This window comes from Empidonax traillii, unplaced genomic scaffold, assembly GCF_003031625.1.
Source record: "Empidonax traillii isolate 1590-97213 ecotype Southwest subspecies unplaced genomic scaffold, ASM303162v1 scaffold204:size1584377, whole genome shotgun sequence".
NCBI classification, from domain to species: domain Eukaryota; kingdom Metazoa; phylum Chordata; class Aves; order Passeriformes; family Tyrannidae; genus Empidonax; species Empidonax traillii.
Genome location: NW_020955397.1, coordinates 1148799 through 1170524, shown reverse-complemented (window position 1 = coordinate 1170524; position 21726 = coordinate 1148799). Strand labels below are relative to the sequence as shown.

Below are 21726 nucleotides of genomic sequence, written 5' to 3'. Positions count from 1 at the left end.
AAGAAACAGGATACCTTCCCACGCACTGAGTTTTGGGCAAAGAAAATTCAAAACATTTTGGCCAACCCAGAGCTCCAGGACGGGACTTTGAGCCGAACCATGACAATCAGATTATAACAGACCATTCAGCTGCTGTTAAGGAAAATGAGTAATTGCATAACCCTATATAGAGTTACACTGCAATGACACGCTTCCAGAGAACTTTCCAAGCAGCCATTGTTCCCCTGCTCCTCAGGCTGGCGCAGGGAATCGGACCGTGATGAACTTTTGACAGGGCAGTGGTGAGAACAGCTACAGTGCATCTCTGAGATGAGTCACCAGCAGCCAAGTCAGCGAATCAGGCCTTGTCACGTCAAGTATTTGGTCCAGACCTGAGGGAGGACGCTCCAGGCAGCAGCCTGCAAGCCTGGGCTAATTCAAGGAATTCACACAGCTGATTTTTGTCTCTAAAACCAAGCAGCCCCATGCAAATGCTGAAGAGACAAGCTCTGCATCCTCATTTCAGTGCACACACCACCAGCCCCACTGCAGGCACCCTATGCTTTCCTGCCTTAAAACACCCCAAGAAATCTTATTTCATGAGTTCTGCCATCAGACCACCAGCATGCAATCTTCCAACATCCAGAAGATTTTTTCTGGGAAGAGCTTGTATGGATGCCATTGCATTATTCACCCATCACGGGTAGATACAATTTTTCTGCATACAGTCATGATGTTGGGTGACTCGCTTCCAATTAGGCTCACTTCACTCTCAGAAAGCCTCTGCAATTACAACTAAATGTGTTTTCCTCACTGAGAGACGTGCCAGGTAACCTGCCAGGAGGCAGAAATGCCAAACAGAAGGAACACCCAACACATTCATCCCACTGAGCCCAAGCAGTGCGTTACACAGAGGGAAACCACCACTGAAAAGTAAATACTCAGCCATGAGAAATATTTATAACACTGCCCTTTGGTGCAGCTTTTACCTTTTAAGTTTGGTGATGGAGGAAAGAACAGCTTGGAAAAACTGCAAGCTTCTGCTGTTTCGAGATTTGCAGAAGCCTGTCTTGCAGACAAGTTCTGGAGACGACAGTTCAGCTTCCAGATCACCACAGGACCCAGAGGTGATGCTGGCAGAGAGTTCTGTATCCTAAAGGATGGAAACAATCCACTCCTGGTGACGGCTGCTGACAGACACCTTGACACCCAGGCTGTGTTACACCTTCCTGGAACGCTGCCCAGGCTGCCATCTACACACAGAGCCTTGCTAGAAACCAGGCCAGCGGGTTTGGTGAAAAACAGCCCCCAAATGTCACACCAGGGGCCTGGATGGCATTTTTAGAAACAGAAAACAAACACTCTGAACGTTCTCTTAATGATGCCAGGTAATGAGGCTGAAAGACACCCTCCAGCTCCTTCCTAAAGAAGGAATTAAAGCCAGAACACTATTTCTCACGTCCCGGGTAACTGATGCAGACCTGCACATGAAATCAAGCTGCATTTTTACAAGATTAAGCCCAGAATGTGTTTTTTAATAGGTCTCTGGATGCCTGTGGCAGCACGTGGGGCTCTGCACTGCATCAGCTCCTTATGGTAGAGATGGGGCTGTCTTGGGGCAGCTCAGCACCTTCTTCACCCCCAAAAGCAGCAGAAATGGGGTCGTGGGGTGCTCCTGGGCCAACCAACCTGGGCATTGCTCCTCCAGACACAAGGGAAGAGCAGGCAGGGAAAGACAGAGACAGACCTGCCCCACAAACCCTCTCATCCAAGAGGAATTCTGAGGGAAAACTCATGTGTTACAGGATCTACAAGCCAGACCCTGCTTGTGGAGGGAGCACCCACTGCGCAGCAGATCCTCTGAGCGTCGTGGGGAAGAGTTGAGCATCGTATCTCCCGCTATGGGCAGTGGCAGGAGCTGAACCAGAAGCTGGTAGAGCTGGGAAAAGGGGCCTGGGGCGCCTTTGTCATGGTCTGGAGGCTGCCTGTGCCTGGGGACCGAGGAGGGACAGGCAGCCCTGAGGCCCTCCGAGTCGCTCGGAGCTTCTTCTCCTCGGCTTTAAATAATAAATGTTTTGCTGCATTTCAGTATTGGAAAGAACCAAGGCTGTGAGCAGACAGTGTGAGCTGCAGAACAGGAAGGGCTTGTGTTTCTCCCAGCAGTTTAACTGAGGCTCATCAGGTTTTCCAGCTCCGAATTTCTCCTGCACAGAATGAACCTGAAACGGAGCAGCGGGAGTGGGGAGCACCTCTGCCTGCAGGGTGACAGCCTGCCTAGAATGGTGCAAGGCACAGAAAACTGGTGTGGGTTATTAAAAAAAAAGGTCTTAGTGGAAGGAAAAATAAAAAGTTTTATAGCTTAACTGCTTTAGTCCTTGTGTTTCAGATCCAGGACCAAGGGCAGGAAGACAGATGTTGCTATAAAGAAGCAAGGTAGACAGATGAGGCTGGAGCCACGGATGGGACACACCGTGTGTCTGGCAGAGCCCCTGCCATCCCACATCACCTCTCCATCAGCCATACCCAGGAGAAAACAGCCAACAAAGCACCCATTTTAAAATGGAAAAGGGAAGAGGGGGTGGAGACAGCCTAGCTGGGATGGATCCCCCTCCCCTGCTTTATACTTTACCCCCACTAACGGAAAGTGTTTCAAATGATGAACCCACAGCTGGGTACTCAGGCCCTCCCAGGCCTCCCATGAGTCCTTCAGACCTCAGTAGGTTTCAGAGCACATCCCAAAATCCTACTTGGCATTTTCATATCAATCCCAGCTCCATTTCAGTGTATGAGGAAAGGAAAACCCATCCACGAACACAGGCGTGAACAGACATTTTTCTTACTACCTAAACCCCTCGTGCTGCCTTTGGCCATTTGCATTCAGGGTATCAGTTCCTCTCCTCTTCAACACTGCAAGGAACTTAATTAACTGAAGAGTAACTGTGAGTATCACAAAGCTTGGGAGGCTGAGGCAGGAAATCTGAAGGTTAACCAGCATATTTAATACATGCAGGAGATAAAAATCAGAGTGAAATTCGATCAGGGGGAAGGATGAGGAGGCCGCTGGCATTACTGTGATGTTGGTTGTTTTGTTTTTTTTTTTTTTTTTAATATTAGAGCCTCTATTTTATCTTTAAGATTTCAATTAAGCGTTTTTAGCCCTTGTGGAGAGAAGAGAGAGGTGTAATTCCTTACTACAGAGTATCAAGCATCATTCCATTCACTCTAACACCGTAATGAAAGCCAGGTGGAAAGCAGAAGGAAAGCCATCCTCCCTCAGTCCTGGCATTGAATTAAAAGGGATCTCCAGTTGTGGAAAGGATGCTCTGAGCCACAGCAGAGGCAGAGCTGTCCTAGCCAGCTCCACAAGTTGCTCTCCACAAGGTGCCCTGCCGTGCCTTACACGTGCCCAACACAGATTAATTATCCCAATTCACACCACAGGAAGAAAACGTGCAGCAAAAAGGAAATTACTTCCCATTTCAAGTTATTTTTGCAAAGCGGAATTTAATGAGGGACTCCAGCCAAAATTAACTCTGGTCTGTAAAGTTTCCTAAAGCATTAAAAGATTTGTTACCACGATGAGTTAAAGATCTTCCTGCGGTTCTTAAAGTTTCAACCATCAAATTTTGGCCACAGACTCCAAACCTCTCTGGGCTTGGGCACAACCTCATCCCTGACCTCCACTTCAAGGAGAGCCTTTAACTGAATTAAACCAAGGGGAGCTTCATTTCTGATCCATTTATTTAAACCTCTCTCGGAGAATGTGACTTTTACCTTATCTGAAACATTTTTTCCTTCCCTCCCAAGTTCCAAAGGCAAAATTTACTGCCACAGCAATGCAGTGCAGTTCCTCTTCTGCATGATGAAAACAGGCTACAGAAAATTAATCTACTGGCTACTTAATTTGTAAAGCTGCTTAAAAAGGTCAGGCCCCCAGCTCATAAAAACCACCACTGAGAACAGATCCCAGTGATTACGGGAAATAAGGCTCTGGATATTCATATAAATTAATACTGGGGAGTATAATGAGATAACAGGACCCTCTAATCTAACACCCACATCCCACTCCTGGCGGCTCATAACACTCATCTATTCCAGGAACACATCAGGGGTGCACCCAAAGCTGGCACCTGAGGCCAAAGGGGTTAGAAATCCTCCCAAAATCTCTTACATGCTTCGACTGAATAGCTTCCAGATCTGGCTTCAGATTTTTTTTTTTTTTTTGAGGCAAGTCCTCTTTTCTGAGCCAGACTAATAGGGATTAAACACACACCAGCAGGGATATATCTTAGTCTACAAAAAAAGTATGGAAGAACATATTTGGAGGGGGGGGTTTAATATTTTTTTAATGATGCTCTGTTCAATTCTTTAGTGGAAAGTTTAGTGTGTGGATTAATAACAAACATCGACACTTCAGTGATTCTGCAGCTACCCCTGATTTACACCCACTTAAACAAGAAAACTCAGTTGGAACGTCTCACTGTGCGACAACGGGAAAATCCAGTTATTTCTGGGAGCTGACTCTGCCTCTCTCCATCCCTGCACTGACTTGGGTCTAGTCAAACACAGGTATTTCCCCAGGATATGCATTTCCCCTGGAGCAACCTGGTCTAGTGGAAGGTGTCCCTGCCCATGGCAGGGGGTTGGAACAAGATCAGCTTTAGGGTCCCTTCCAACCCAGCCCAGTCTGTGATTCCATGAAACAGGACTTAATGATGTATTTACCAGCCAGACAGGAGCAGTTACACCAGACAGTACATTCCTAATTGGAATATCTAAAATAAACTCTGTGTAACAGTGTAATTGCATTCGCAGAGCAGGGAGCATCAGGGAAGGTTGCATTGTTTTTGCTGTGCCAGTCTAATTAATTTGGTACAATTTGAGGGTGGAGATAAGGCCCCGGGGACATGTTGGGCTGGACCATTAAGGCTGCATTTCAGCCAGAGGGGTGAGGAGGGGGACTGGCAGAAGCATCCAATTCTTTCCCCAGCTCAGCTCCATCTCCTTCCAAAGCCACCCACTCTGCTTTAATGGGCTGAAAACTGTCTGGACATGAGAGGACAATACTCGGAGCTTAATGGGAGGGGATCGATAAGTCTAAACAGGCAGCAGCCCTAAAAAAAGCTCAGTGACCCATGAATTAAAGTTACTTTATTGACACAGTTAAGACAATGTCAACACACAGTTAAACACTCTCTTCATTTCCCCTTTTTTCTGTCAGTATCCCCGTTCTAATTTCCTAAATACCACCCAACTGAAGTCAATTTTTACTACTGCAGCTGCATATATAACTTCCTTCTGCTTTAAATTAGTCCTTTCTCTTAGCAACTGCCTCCACCAACACATACACAGCGTAGAACGTACGGAGAATTTTTAGGCACAGAATTAAGGTGCGAGGACAAGCACACAGATTTTTGTCAGCCTGATGTATACTCAGTTCTGTGCAGCCCCAAGCAGAAGTTATTAAAAACACTGGCTTAGGAGCCAGCATGATACATTTAAAAAGTCATACAGCAAACATTAAGACAAGTCTGGCTCCTGTGAAAATGGCTGTGGCATGTATTAGGCTGAGCTGTTAGGAATAAATTGCTCCTCTGCATAATGCAATCAAGGCTATGCAAAGGAAAAAAAAAAAAATATGAAGGCTCCACACTATTTTACAGGGCCATAAACACCAAGGGAAATAAAACATCTTTCCTAAGGTGTAGCTTTCAATGCAAAAAGCTCTTATTCAAAGCAGTGCTTCCCCCAGCTCCATGGGGAAAGGCTTTCCAGCTGCTGAGTGCCTCAGGGAGGGGAGCAAAAATAACATGTCATATAAAGTCATCATGACCCATCACTTCTGGTTGCACTCAAGAAGCAGACAGACTTTTCCTGGAGCAAACTCTACCACGAACAGTATTCCCTCTCCAGGACTTGAGGAGTGACCAACATCTGTCTGATGGACATCTGGCAAAGGGCTCACGTCCCGGGAGAGGGTAGGGAAGCCAAGGCATTGCACAGCCTCCCTTGCTGTTGGATGATTAATGGAGCCTTCCAGGAAACAAAGCTTTTCCACATCTGCGTTTGTAACTGAAATGCACAGGTAGACCACATCAAGCCAGCCCGTGGTGGCTCCCCCCAAATCACCAAGTGTGTGTTTTGGGGCACAGACCAAGACCCCACAGACAGCTGAGCCCCTTGGAGTGCCCGGCCCTGCACACACTGATGCGTCATTCCCCTGCTTGGCAGAAGGGATCAAAGAGGTTTAATTTGAGGTTTCAGTTCTCCTCCACTCCCCAGCACAAACCCCTTCAATCCCAAAAAATTTTCTTCACGTTGCCTTGAATAATCCAAGGAACATCAAATAAAAGTGACGCCACGATCTGGAAAGCAACTGCAGCTCCAGTTTTTGTTTCCAGCCACCTCAGCTCTCCCCTGGTATCGAGCTTCTGGTCTAACTCAGACACTCAACTTGTGAACTTTTGTCTCTCCTCCACACCAGCTTTCAGCTGCTTCCTACCCCAGACAGAGTCTGGTCAACCACTCGTCTGTATCCACAGAGAAGGAGCTCGTGGTTACACAATCTCTGGGATTGCATCCTCCTTCCCCACCTCCCACAGTCCACATCATGAAGCTACAAATGACATGAGAACTGAGAACGGCCCTCTGCTCGTGTTTAGCCATGGACAGCCCAAGCTCCCTGGAAAACAGCAGTGCTCCCTCTGGTCAGCATCCCCAAAACCTGAGCAAGGAGGGACAGTCACACAGCACCTGCAAATTACTGGTCTGACCTTGTGCCACTTCATTCTTTAACAACACTATTTCCTCCGTGAGAAGCTCTAAGGTCTCACACCAGGTCAGCGTTCCCCACGGACCAAACCAGTCCCAGATACGCTCATAAACCCTTTGGAGGGCTGAGAAATCCAGCTCAGCTCTCTTCTAGTAGCCAGAACCTCCTCTCCAGCTGCCCAGTGGTTCTTCTCGGGTAGAATGAGATCTCAGTGCTCTGTATTTATTCCCAGATTATCTGGATAACCTTTGCCCAGGATTAGGATCTCTGTTTGCAAAGGGCGCGGTACCAAGTGGAGCTTGGACCTGTGAATTCACGAGCAACGGAAAAATAACCCAAAAAGCAACACAAATAACAACATCTAACTGTCTGAGGGACTTTTTTGAGTATTCATGTCAACTGCTAAAGGAGATTCCAGCAGAACCAGGGTCTGGAAGCAGCCCACAGCACACACACACCCCACAGCAATAACCTACCGCTGTCTCTTTTTTTAACAGTTGCCTTAAGCCCACAGAATTGTCAAAATCCAGCAGTTGTTTGGTTTTTTTAAGCCACCCACAGAAAAGTTCCGCAACAGTTTTTTTTCCCAAAGAACAGCAGGAATAACGATGCCAAAACACCCAGGGATGCCAAAACACCCAGGGAGAGCGTCTGGAGCTGCAGCAGAGACACGAACCCGGGGGCTGCACATCAGCTCCCTTCTCCTGGGATCTCATGGAGCTCCATGTGAGGATGCCAGAGCCAAGGAGAGAGAGGGGTGGGAGCTGGGAAGCTGAAAATGTGTCTTAAGCCAAATGAACACCAAAAAAAGTCAAACCTCAAAGAAATAAACGAGCCAGCAAGTGTTGCACAGCCCCAGGGTGGGATGGTCAGCCAGAGCCAAAAGGCTTTCCCCCCCCCCCCCCCCCCCCCCCCCCAATTTTCAAGTAGAACACTAAGTGGGCGGAGGGAAGAGAAGTTCCGAGTTGATTCTTCAGCACTTAAATACATGACAAAGCCTGGCTACTAATGTGACAAAGACAAAACCGAGCAGTTATTAAGCTACCCCGAGCACAGAGACAAGTTAAATACCCCCTTTTTGTCTGCAGGTTTCTTTCAGTGCTCTGTCAGAGCGGCTCCTCCTGCCCCAGCACCACCAGAGCCAGGTAATAACAGCCCTGCTTGCCTGAATAACGGGTTTCCATGGAGTGATAACGCTACCTGATGCCTTGTCTGTATTATACAGGATCTTCACACCATGACACTGTTATTAGAAGAGATGTCTCTCAAAAAAACCTCCAAATCAAAAGGGGGAGAGTGGGGGGGGGTGGAATCAGAAAGGAGATTTGAGCACTTCCAAGCCTACACAAGAGCAGTGCTCAGAGAAACACACTTTATTCTCTTTATTCCCCAGGATCAGACCTTAAGAAACCTTGTGGCTACAGGGGATTAGTCCTTCCCTCTGCCCTGGTTCAGGAGGCTGAATATCCACACAAACACACAGTTTCATCTTCAGCAAGTTCCTCTCCACTCCTGTGGAATCATGAGGCTGCTTTACACCTCTTGAAGTTTTACTCCCACTCCTTTCATTCATACCCAGATAAATCAGATGTTTAACCTTGCTTAAGATCATTTTTCTCCAAGCATATAACAGATAATACTATTCACTCAGTTCTTGCTGGTGGAGCCCAAAGCCGAGTGTGGGTTGGTTTTGGTTCTATTTTTTTCTTTTTATTATTTGACAAGGAGGGGAATCCAGAATATCACCTCCTCTCTAGTCACTAATCATTCTGCTTTATAAATTTTAAAACTTGGCTATTTTAAATTCGCTTTCAAGTCTATGAGGCTTCAGAGAACACTTCAATCACGTTCTTATGTATTTCCCCAATGCACTGAAAGCAACAGCTTCCACTCCTGTTTGTCTGTCTTCCCAGAAGGAAAAATTTAACTGGCACATCCCAGGACTCCAGGAAAAACACCAGGGAAGGAGAAGTGATAGAATACTTGGTGACACAGAGCTGTGGGTCAGACACCTGCCCAGGGGAGGCAGAGGGTGAGTGGGATCCTGATCCCTGGAGCTGATGAGGGATGGAGAGTGATCATCAACAGGTGAACACACCCTGGCAGCGCCAACGCAGACCAGCATCTCCTGCTGACCCCAGTGAGAGCCAAGTTACAAAGAAAAAAGACCTTTATGAACATCCCACAGATGCTCTGTAGGTTGGGATGAGGCATCATGTCCAGTTTGGGTACCACATACCCACTGGTCTCACCAGAGATCCCTTCCCTGGAGTGCTCTCGCCCTCCCAGCTCCACCCTGAGCATCCACTGCTCCTCTTTGCCTCCAGGAATCACAGAATGGCTTAAATTTAAGGTTCCTTCCATCCTATTTCCTAGTTCCAATCCCTCCATGATGTACAGGGATGCCACCCACTAGGTCAGGTTGCCAGAAAAGCAGAGCTATCTCTCCAGAGGTAATAAATATTCAACCACACACACATCCAGCCCAGCTCCACCCAGGAATAGGCAGATTTAACCATGCCAGAGAAAGACCCAAAAAGAACCTAAAGCCAGAAAAAGTACTCTTGGCTTTGAGTGAGGGCTGAAACAATAAAACAAAGGACACTCAAGTCCCAAATGCACATCAGAGTCCCACATCACAGCCCTGTCCTTTCCCATTGCAAAGGAACAGATTTTGCCCACACTGCCAAAATTACCAGGAACTATGAAAATGCAATGAGGCTTCATCTTCCATCAATAAATTCATTTATTTTTCTATAGAGGCTCTCACCCACCCCAGCAGCTGTATGCTAATTCCCCCTCAGCACTGCTTTATTATCACTTGGAACAGATGTTACAGCCGCTCCAGAATCTGGAGGTTACAAAAACTATTAACCTAATCTGGGCACCCGGATAAGGTTTGGGGGGGGGGGAACAGCTCAGCCCCATCCTTCTGCCACTGTGGCCAGTGGTCCCTGACAGCAGCACATCCAGCAAAGTGGCCAGGCTTTGCTCCCCCTGCTCCTGCACAGCATCCAGAGCAACGATGGGATCCAAAACTAATTGACAAAAAAATACCCCCAAACCTCACAAAACAAAGATGGAGAGATCAAGGGAGACGATGTGATTTACAGGCTTGTTCCAAAAACTCAGGGAAATTAGCTACAAGATGCCCGTGGGTTTTCAACTGGGCACAAATATGGATGCAATAACCTTTTTTTTTTTTTTTTTTTAGGGGTGTCTTTGTTGGGGTGTGTGTGCAAACAAAGTCATTTCAACCACAGATAAATCCAACTGCGAAAGGTTTAGCATTCCCCACGGAGTTGCTTTCTCCAGAGCAGCCCAGTGTGACTCCTGGAGTAATTAATGCCAGAATCTATTTATGACCTTTGAATAAATTGTTCTTTTCTGAAGGGAAAGCTGTTAAACACGTTAGCAAATATAATTAAGAGGGAAGGGGGGGGGGAGTGACAAAAATCTGGAATTAAATCTCTCCTAATTAGAAATGCTTCGTGCAACAACCTGGCTGAAACCCCACACTCTCAAGCAGATACTGTAGCTTCATTAAAGCTCCCTCATTACCCTTCCCGAGATAGCAGAGCTGTCAACATGAGGGAAATTCACTTCTAACCTTTGTCACCTCTGAGAAAAAAAAATGTTTAGGTGTTCTCCAAGCTTGGAGACGTGCACCTGAACATGCTGAGGCTGTAAAAGCTTCCAGCAAAAGGTCTGCTGTGGTATCAGGGAAGCATCACTCCCCTCCTCCCTGGCCACAGCCTCCAATTGTGTCCCAAGGAACAGGTTTTGCTGCCCACAGCCCAGGACTTCTGCCCAGGTTTGCTGTTATCTCAGGTGAAGTTCTCACCAGGGAGACACTGATTGCATCAAGCAGAAGGTGGTCAAAGCTGGTGGGAGCGGCACCAATTAAACCTGGGAAGTCCCTTGGAAATGTCCTCACACCTCCATCAGCGTGAACATCCCAACCCCTGGAGAGCCCAAAACTCGACTGATGAATGAGAAAAGGGCTGAAGTGAGACACCAGATCTGTGAGGCTCTCCCAGCATCCTGCCCTCAGCACTGCAACCTGAACACCCACAGGGCAGAGTAATACCATCTCCAGCTGGTTTCACAAACAGAAGATGACCCATGCAGTGAGATGCTCCATGAATCGTGGTCTGCCTCCCTGGGAATAGCAGCTCCCAACACAGATCAGTCCAGCACAGTCCAAGCAGGTCAGCAAACCACAATGCAACACTCACTCATCCTGTCCTGCAACCTCACACTGAAAAATCCAGACTTTTAGAAGGAGCCTGGAGCTGGGCAGGCCCAGCTTTCCTCCTGGAATGGTTGCTGCTGAGCTAGCTGGTTCCATGCTCCTGGTCACTTGGCAATATGAAGTCCTTAGGTCTGTTTTGTTGCTTGAAAACTGATAATTTTGTTAAAAGACCCCCCCACACACATCCACCTGCAAGTTTGCACATCTCCCCACCTGAGGGGTAGAAGATGCAGGCTAACACCAGCACCGTGATAACACCCAGTCCCCAAAAACCCAGAGGTTTGTCATCCCCAAAGGACCTGGTGGATTCTGCCCAGCATCAGTTGGTCTGGGGCCAGATGACCATCACAAAGCCATTTGCAACGTGCAGATCGAGCATCTGCTGACAGAGGGGCACTGAGGGGAGCCCCAGGGCCAGTTCACCAAGGCCAGAGGCTGAGCCCATAGACATGCTGTGCTGAACAGCTGCTGCTCCAGCAGCATTTCCCAGAAAACAGCCCCAAACCCTGCAGCAGCAGCAGCAGTAGAGAGAAAAAAAAAGGTATAAACTCTTCAGAGGAACATACTGAGTTTACTAGGAAAGTTTCTGTTTTATTTTCTGTTTAAAGTCACAATTCTCCCACAGCCATGGGAGAAAAAGACTTTTTTTTTTTTTCCTTCTCCACTCTCCAAGGCAACTTTCTTGGAAGATCACTCACGTGAGAAAGTGCTTCCCATAAACACAGAGGGGCTCGATGTGCACACAAGCCCGTCCCAATGCTGCACACATTTCCTGTCCTGGGGACATGCCACTCAGCCCGGGATTTCCAGTGTTTAACACACTCCAGCTCTTAAAGAAACATGATTTTGTTTATATATAAATACATGTACACGTTTTACACATCTATCTCTACCCTATATTATATATACATATATATATAAAAGCATTTATACCACCACATATCTATCTCCTATTCTTGTTGCTTCTGCCACAGAGACAAGCCCAACCTCCCAGGAACAGGGATCTGCTTTAGGGAAAATCTGTATCCTCCCATGAACTTGAACGCTCCCAGCCCAGCTGTGAGCATTCAAAGCACCTGATAAACCCAAAGGAGCCAAACAGCTCATCCTAGAAAGCAGAAACAGTGAATGCAGCACACCTTCCCCCAGAGCAGAGCAGGGGCAGGTGCTCGGCAAGGACATGGTGAAGAGTCCAGTGCAAGGCACGGCCTTGGGGCTTTCCCACGGGGATGGAGGAGCGCGTCCCATCCGCAGGATTTGTGAAGCCACAGCTCTGCCACCCTCCCAGCTTGGGTGCACATTTGTTTTCCATGCACTGGATGCCCTCGTCATGCCCATGAGTTCAGTGGATTTCACAGATAATTCTGTGTTTGCAGCAGTAAACACAAATCACTTCTCCCGCTCCTCCCCTTCCTCATCCACAAGACTCCTCTGTTCCCTCCTCAGCCCCCTTCAAATACCAGATGTTCCATTTAGCTGTAAACCACTATAAAACACAACAAAAGATATGAATGCTATAAAAGGGCCAATTTACTCCCCCCTTCTACCAGTACTGAAGCGTATGCTGGAAGAGAAAGAGCAAATTTCCTCTGTGGGAACCTTTTAACCTTCCCCTCTCCCCCTTTACCAAACCCTGATGGTTTGGGGGCCAAACCAAGGCCCCAGTGGGGGCAGGCACAGGCAGCTGCTCCATGGTCCCCCAAGGAGCCAGGGCATGGAACGAAGCTCCTGCGAAACAGAGGACTGGGACATCCCAGGGAGGCACAAATCCCTCCCAATCTCACCACTTGCATCACATCCAAAGGCAGCCAAGTAGCACCTCCCTGTGCCAAACCAGGTTCATCACCTGGTCAGTGGTGTGGTCTGGGAGAGAACATGGAGTGATGCCACTCCTGACAAGGGTGTGCAAGGTGGGACATGTTCCCCAGGTCCAGCAAAGCCTGGGAAATCCAATCCTGAGAAGTCAAGCAGCAGCACAGCAAATAAAATTTGCTGATTTACCACGAGATCTGTACCACAGGCAATGCTACAGAGTCCCCTGACAGGGGAGTTCACTGGATCACAGCACTCAGGAGCCAAATGGGCAGAGAGAGTCAGGATATGACTCAGGCTGGTGGCCTTCCAAGGAGGCAAAGGAGGACCTTCAGTTGAATCCTCGCTGTCCAGACAGGGCAGGCCCAGGGGTTACAAAACAAGAATAGATTTCGCATTACCTCCTGCTGCCCAAGCAACCCCTGCTGGGAGGAAGAGGGACAATGGGAGGCACATCCTTCATCCAGCCCTCACATCAGGGTGTGAGGACAGACAACTCTTTGGGGTCTTCAGAAAAGGGTTCAAAAACCTGTTCTGCAGGGTGTGTTAGACAGGCTGGGGAATCTGATGGCCAAACTACTGCTCTTGGGGTCCAATCACCCATTACACCCCAGGAAAGCCTTTCAGATTAGGGCATCCTAGCTAAAACTTACCATCAACATGGGCAGCACTCAACAGGGCTGAGCTATTTCAGAACAGGATCCCAGTCAAACACCCCCCCCCAAGCAGCCACAAAACACTCCGTGTACCGAGAACAAGCCACAGAGCTCAGCAGCTGCAAAGTCACCGACAGAGCCGAGGTACGGGACACCTGGGCAGCAGCAGTTTTGTTACACATAAAACTCTGTACTTTGCTGCCTGGTTTGGCAACCTCCACCTGCACCAAAAAGCAGCCAGGAGAGCCCAGCCCTGCCTTGTCCATCCCCTGGAAACACAGGAGGCTCGGAGCCATCCCAGAGGGTGGAGAGAGAAGGAGCGGCCGCATCCGAGTTGTATCATCGGGTGAAGCACAGCCCTGAGCTGCAACCAAAGAAAACATGAAGGGGGGGGGAGGAAAAGCCAGTTTTATTAGAAACAGACCTTTTTCCGGGCTTTTTCTTGAAGGGGAGATACAACTTTGAGAAAAGTAATTTCATTAACGCCGAGTTTGACGCTGTCAAATGTGGACTGTGATTAATGGCTGCCCTGAAAAAGAAGGTCCTTCCCCCTCCTTTAAAAGGAACATCAAGGGCACACAGCTAAGGATAAGCAGGATACAAGGTAGGAGTGGCAGGTGAACCTGGGCAGCTGCTGTAAAGTAGCACAGGAGTCACCCTGTGCCCAAACTCGTGCCCTGGGGCTCATTCTGACAGGAGAGCTGGGGGTGACTCACTCAGGTTGGCAGCAGCAGGGACAAGGCCAGGCTTTGCCTGGGGCCAGCACCGGTGAGCCCCAGGGGTGCTGGGATGATGCACAGACAGCTGGGCAGACAGATGGACCCGGCATTAACAGGAGAGCAGGTCACCCTGATGGGCACTGAGCAAGCCTTTGGGTGGGACCAGAGCTCTGGGAAGCTGTGCTGCTGCTGGGAGAGCAGCCACCGGACCATTTTAAGATCACTGAGAGTCCAAGGGATCTGACTGATGTCAAGAGAAGGGGAGGGGAAAAAAAAGAAAAAAGGAAAAAAGAAAAAAGGAAAGCTACTGAGGAGCTCAAAGGAGGTGGATCCATGAATCCATGCTTTAAAAATCAAAGCAGAGATAATCTTCACCTCCCAGAGGTGTTGCCAAGTTCACTGTACTTACCAGCCTCCACCATCCAATCCTCCCCACCTCAATATGCACACCTGGCATATTGCAGTGCAGCAGCCCTCTACCCCCTCATTCACACTGCACCCTAAATCTGTGCTCCCAGTCCAGCTCTGCCCTGAGAACCCCCAGCCCAGGCTGCTGGGATTTATGGGATGAGCATTATTTGATAGACTTCTAAACATGGGCTTGAGGGGAATCAAATGGAGAAAGGAAAAAAGCTCAAATGCTGGAAAAAAAGGTTTGTCTCTTTAAGAGGCAACAAAGAAACAGATCAAAAATTTGCCCTCAGGTCAGTCTGAAGCAACATTTCTGTCACTGCCAAAAATCAGGTCCCTTCTGGCTACAGAGGAGCTGAAGAAAGGGAAGGGTTCAAGGCACAGGGACTCCCACACCCACGACAGGGTGGTGGGTCGCATCCTGCCAGGCACGGCTGAGGTGGTGATGCTCAGCCCTCCCACACAATCCAGTCTACACTCCTGCAGCCCTAATCCCTCACACCCAACAGCCCTGCTGAAACCCAGCCACAGCAGCTGAGCATCACAAATGCCACTGCCCAAGATCCAGCTGTTTGTCCCTGGACTGAGCAGGCAGGAAGGTACCCCGTGTTCCTGGCGGAACATCCAGCACCAGGGATCCCCACCAAGGAGGATGGACAAGCCAAGCATTTTTTACAGCTCATCAACATGCTGTTGAGAGAGAAGGCAGCTTCCAAGACCCAGTCCCAACTTGAAAAACGACCAAATGGACTGTTTTTTGGGGGGGGCTTTGTGGTTTTAAAGGCATCCATTCATTCAAGAGCCAGTTCCTGGTAGGTATTTAATGCAGGTATTTAACTCTCATCAATCATTTAAGGAGAGGGGGAAAGAAGAGTTTTCACTGCTTTTCATGCTGTTTGGCACAGCCCACAGGATCCATCGAACACTTTCTGCCTTCTTCTGCCCCACCAGAATACATATGAGCCTCCAGCTGCAGGTTCAGTCAGATCTTGCAACCTCAAACAGCAGAAAAGAGGGTACTACCTCTGGCTAACACAAGGTTTTAGGGGTCTACTTGACATGCAGGAGGCACGAAGCGGGGCTGGGAAGGAAGACTGGAAGCGGTTCCCATTTGCAAGGAGCTCACGAGCTCGGCCCTACACACAGAGCACCTTTTTTCCCCTTTGTAAGAGCTCAGCACATCCAAACGGGAAGTCACTGAGACACAGTAAACAGGGATATGTAATGAGGCCATTTTTTACAGCCTTTTTTTTTTTGGAACAGAACTCAATTTCAAGAAACAGAGAGTAAATAAAAAAGCCGGAGGACCTGAGCAGGGTAAATCAGAGTCGCTACACAGACGTTGCTCAAACAACCCAAGCACCCAGTCAGCTCTGATAATACTGAATTATATTTAACTACTATCACGACATATGGAAGCAATTACAAGCATTGCAGCTACAAAGCCTTCAACTGGCACGTTAAAAGTCCCAAAGCCTTGTGAATAATTACCAGTACCAAACACACCAAGGTGCCTTCATCCCCCATATACCTGGGGGAGGCAGGGGGCTACGAGACCACCTGCTCCCTGTTGTCACAGCTGATGAGCGCCTACATCACCAGTAAGTAGGATTTTGATGGCAAATTAATGCCACCTTCGAGAGGAACCACCAGGCATGGAGCCATCTGACAGCTCAGTCAGGTGTAGGGCGTCACACCCATCAATCCTGGGAGCCAGTTGTCTGCGTGGTTCCTTAATAGGAGCAAAACAGAGAAGTGGGCAGCCAAGCCATCGCTCCAATTACGTTTGCTGTGTCTCATCAGTCTCAAGAGCCCTAATAGAACCTCCAGGCGCTGCAGACCGAGATGGATTATCTCTAGAGAGATGTCAATATGCTTCAGAATAAGAATCCTTAATGAGCTGGCCATTACTGCTAACTTAGAGCCTGTGCACACACAAATACAAATCTGGTTAAATCTGTGGCTGCTTCATCTCAAGAATCCAGGAGGTTCTGAAGCAGGAAAAAAAATATATATATATTTAGCAGTGTCCAGACCAAGCTTGGAGGGAGGGTGAAAGCAACATGATATCAATGGGAGTCTTGATGTTAAATCACCTGATCAAGCCCTAGAATGGCTCTGATGTAGGGACCAATTCCCACCTCTCAATGCATGGAGGAATGTCAATGTTACAGAAGGTAACACTGCAACAGCACGTTTGGACAGCCAGCATGGGGCAGTGGGAAGTGCCAAGAGGTTGAACCATATCTTCCAGACGCCAGGGGAATTAACCACCAGAGAAAGGACAGTGACCTGGCACACTGCAAGAGCTCCAGCTCCCAGGTGTTCCAGCATCAGAGATAATTCCTGATCAACCCCCACCATGTGCAGAGATGTCCAGCGCAGCTGATCCCATGAGGTCTCTGCCCAGAGACCTACCTGAGAAGCAGCACACTGCAGCAGGGCTCACTTGAGCTTCCCTGCCCACCTCAGTACACATCCAAGTCCCTGTCAGGAAGGATTAATTTTTACCTAAGGCAACCGCAAAACAAAACAAAACAAAAAAAAAACAAAACAGAAAACCACAAACAAAACAAAACACCAAACAAACAAAACCAAAACAAAACAACAAACAAACAAAAAAGGAGAAAATAAGAAGGAAAAAGAAAAACTCCACAAAACTCAAAACTCACACCACCAAATATCAACCTCACCCAAACGTGCAATCTTTTCGTTGCACATTTTTTTTTTACACCTCACAATGCTGAAACACGAGTGACGGGTCATTTAATTTGTATTTGACCAGACACTTAACAAAATTATGATCCAAACCCAATTACTGATGCAACTCCAAAGCTCTGAGATCTCCATCTTACAAGAGTAGCTTGGGATGCAAGAGCAGCTGCACCACAGTGGCAGAGAACTGGAAATTTGTGCCAGGTAAGGGGAATGGGGAGAGGAGTGGAGTGGGGTTCAGGGAAACACTGTGCTCAGAGTTGTGCACAGAGGACAGGGAATACAAGCCTAAAGGGTCCCACATCAGCTCCCACTTGCAAATGCAAATGTCCTTTGCATCACACTCTTGCAGTTGGCTGGCGAACCACCTTGAATTCCACCCCCCAAAATCCAATCATGGTAACAGACATACTGATCAATAAGTACCAAGGGCAAGTATGTTCATCCCACTTCCCAACTCTCCAGAAACAGCCTGTACAGCAAAAGCAATTAGCAGAAATCAAGTTTTACTCCAGGCTCATCAAAACTGGCCTCACGTCCACTGACTCTCAGAAGGGAACTGGGCTTTAAGACGGTTTTTCCTGTTTATTTTGTCGGCCACTGTGGAGGTTCAGTAGCTTTGGGTCATCCCATCCTGCCAGGGACCCCCAAGCACTGGAATTGAGCATGAAAATAATGCAAATTTGATACTGCAACCTAACGGGGGCGATTTGCCTCATTTATTTAATTAAGCACCATGTATTAAACTATTGCTGTGTGGCCAGCCTGGCCATTTCACCAGCCTGGCTTCTCTGCTGAACAACCAGGGGGAGGTTTTAGGACAGGGACACCAGTTCATCCCTCCACAACAAGAACACCAGTCCCTGCAGCCTCCCCACCAGCCCTGCAGCGCTGCCAACGCTCCAACCTCACCTCACAGCCCACCTTCAACAGCTGCAAGGAACAACAAATCAGCATGGAAAGGGATTAAAGAAAAAATAACACACAAGTGTCTGGATCTTAAAGCGTTTCTCTGCAGAGCGCTGTGATTTCACCTCTGGCTTTTGAAACGCTGCTCACCTCGGGCAGAAATCTGTTTCTCATTACACACCTGCACAGCCCCACTTAATTCACCGAGAAAGGTGGATGACAGAATATTACTGGGTGTTTCAAGTCTAGCACAAGTGTCTTGTCCCCTGGCATTTTAACTGATTAATAAAAGGAATAACCTCTGTAGCGAGGCAGACAGCTGGTTAGCCAGCCCAGCCAGCCAGGTAAAATGTGCATTTATCATCAAAAACAACCTCTGAAGTTCCTAGGCGCGCTCTGTCTTGCACATCCCTACCCAGTGTCGGAACACATCACAGCCGTGTGACAAAGATGGGTTCCTACATTTTTCCTCTGAAATTTGGCCTGGAGAGGCTGAGCTGAGCACCGAGAGCCACAGCAGGGCTGGGGCACCCCAGGGATGTTCGTCCCCATCGTGGTTTTGGGCTCAGATCCCTTCATCCCTCCCACCTCTCCGGGCTGCCAGCGCAGCAGGAGATGCTTTTAGCCACCCTGGAGAAGAAGCCAGATTCCCAAATTCAGGAATTGCCAGAGAAGCACCAAGCACATCAAGTATAAAGTCTGATTTGACATTGATTTGGGTCTCATCCTCGCCAAGGACAAGCATCAGCTGAGCCTTACCAGAGCATCCAGTCCCACACCGGGCTCTGCACATCCCGTGGGCTCAGCTTTGTGCTGCTCCCCTCTGATTACCAGGTTCTTGCAGAGGGGACCACCAAAGCCACCCCAATCAGCCAGTTCCCCTCACACCTCTCCTAAAGCTGGGAAAGCAGCCAGGTGGGGTAAGCAGAAAGCAATTTCATTACAGACAGCAGGGCTGTAAACTCTCCCCTCAAACCAGCAACACCTGCCTCAGCAAGAGCCTCCTCTCAAGACTCTCCCCTGGGACTCTCCCTACGTCACAGCTCCCACAGAATCATAGTTTAGGTTGGAAAAAAAATCCTTAGATCATCCAGTCCAACCATTAACCTAACACTGCCAAGTCCACCACTAAACCATGCCCCCAAGTGCCACATCTTTAAACCTGTTCTCAACTCCCCACAGGGCAAATATCTCACCAAAAATTAAGTTTGTAGGATTATAGTATTTCCTTAAAAGAAAAAAAATAGATCATAGCATGCCATTCTCAGCACGTTCTGGGAGAGCTCTAGTCCCCCACACCTACAGCTCCTTAGGACAGTTTATATTTGGAAACATCGGTCTGAGCGGAAGAGAGTTTGATCAGTTTGTAGCCTGGAAAGCCAAGAGGAAATCTCACAGCATTGTTCCACCCTGGGAAGAGGCATCAGGACGTGTTGTTATTTACTCTGAGACAGCACCAGAGCTGACACAGGCTGGTTTCACCACACAGCTGGGGATTCCCACTCCTGTGCTTTGCAGGATCAAGGTCTCTGATTCCACAAGCGAGCGGTGACATCCCTCACAGCAAAACACCCTTTGCCCCCCAAAGAGGGGCTCCAAATATCAGAGCTCCTGGCTGTCCTCAGCCACAGCAGCTCCCCCAGCACACGAGGTTATGTCTTGCTGGGTGATGGGGACAAACAAAAAACTCCAGCAGAAGAAGGGAAAGGCACTTGCCAGACGAGCAGCGTGCTTACACAGCACATGAACAGAACTCGTGTTGGTATTTTACACTATTTATCTTTGAAGGCTTCGGTAAAGTTCAACGGAGTCTCCTATGCCCTCACTACCAGGAAGTTTCCCTTCCATTTCACCCCCCAAAACCTGTTGTTGATCAAAAATAAAAGATAACAGTTTACCATGAACTTGTCAACACAGCCGGGTAGGGCAGAGAGCCCCATTTCATTTGTTTCCAATCGATTTCACTTCCCGATTCTCATGCAAATACCTACAGCTCAGCTTGCAAAAAAAACATAAGCAGAACATTTAGACCCAAAACAACCTGAGCTGATTTTTTTTTTTTTTCTTTTTCCCCTATTCATTTAAAAGCCTCCTTCCACCAAACCCACCAGAAAGTGGAAACACTTCCATGGAAGGAGCCCTTTTAAATTTCCCAAATCGGAGAGCGGGGCAGGCAGCGGGGCCGGGGCGCAGCTGGGGTCGCTGATCCGAGTCCTCCATCACCCCCCTGGCCCGGAGCAGCTGCGGCTCCGCGGGGATGCGGCTCCGGGAGCCCCGACACCGGAAGGGGGAGCACGGCGGGTCGGACACCACATGGCCGCGGTCCCTGCCCGGCCGGGGTCGGGGCAGGCTTGCAGAGCACCAGGGTTTGCGTGTTTCTATAATTTATTCATTTATTTTCCTTACGATCTTCCCAGCCAAAGTTTTGTCCCGGCGCTCGCTCCTCCCGCACATCCCAGACGAACCAGCGCCTCCACAAAAACCCCGAATAATCCTATCTCCTCCACTTGAGCCCTATTATTTGCTTTTGTTTCGCCATGACTGTAAACAGAAGGGGATGTTTCCCTCTTTCCCGGGGTGTGCTCTCCCCGCCCCGGAGCCCTTCCCGGGCGGCCGCGGCTGATGCTGCCCCCCGGCCCCGGGGCACGACCGGTGAGAAACCGGGGGGGATAAAGCCCGGGGGGGCTGCCAGGCATCTGGGGGGGACTGAAGCAGACGGTCTTCCACGCATTCCATCCCATTCACACATCCCACCAAGTTGTGCGAGAGCATCCAGGAACCCAGGGCAGGGCGTGCTCGTGGGGGTCCCCCAGCCGCCCACCCCTCCCTCCATCGGGTCCCCTCCTACCTGGGACATCTGAGGCCTGAAGTTGATGTCCTTGAGGTCGATGGAGCCGGGGGAGAGGTTGTGGAGCAGCTGGCAGAGCAGCACCCCGTCCCGCAGCGCCTGCGCCAGGTCGAAGACCACCGCCGAGGGCCAGACCACCCGGTGGTTCGGGGGCAAAACTTTGCAGTCGATGAGCCAGCGGCCGCACTGCCGCCACTCCTCCATGGCCGCGGTTTGCTCACTCACCCGGCCTTCCTTCTCCTCCTCCTCCTCCTCCTCCCGGCGCTCAGGGGCCGCGGGCGGCTGCCCCAGGGGCCGCTCTGCACCGCGGCTCCGCGCTACCGCCCCGCTCCATCGCCGCCCGCCGCCCCGGAGAGCATCACTCCGCGCCGGGGCTCGGAGGAGGAGGAAGAGGAGGAGGAGGAAGGAGGGCGGCGCGGAGTTTTCCGGCGGAGGGCTGCCCCTGCCCCCGCTGCGGCCCCACCGCTTCGGCCGGGGTTAGGCGCGCCGCATCCTCCGGGAACAAAGCCGGGGACGGACGGACGGACGGACGGACACCGGGCACGGCGGGGCCGCCCTCGCTCAACTCCTTCCCCTTTGCCCTGGGGAAACTTGCGCCGCCGAGGAACCCCACCTGCGCGGCCGAGCGGGGGACCCGCCGTGGGTGCGAG

The 21726-nt window shown here is 49.5% G+C and overlaps 1 protein-coding gene across 5 annotated transcripts in view; it reads right to left on the bottom strand.

Moving 5' to 3' along the window:
* VAV2 (vav guanine nucleotide exchange factor 2) overlaps window positions 1-21712 on the bottom strand; it is a 126242-nt gene extending 104530 nt beyond the window's left edge. For all 5 annotated transcript variants that reach the window (XM_027887146.1, XM_027887142.1, XM_027887143.1 and 2 more), the window contains exon 1: window positions 21077-21712. In XM_027887146.1, coding sequence (XP_027742947.1) covers window positions 21077-21280 — 204 coding nt within the window. In that variant the 5' untranslated portion in view covers window positions 21281-21712. The remainder of the gene's footprint in view (window positions 1-21076) is intronic.
* Between the last annotated feature and the right edge of the window lie 14 nt (window positions 21713-21726).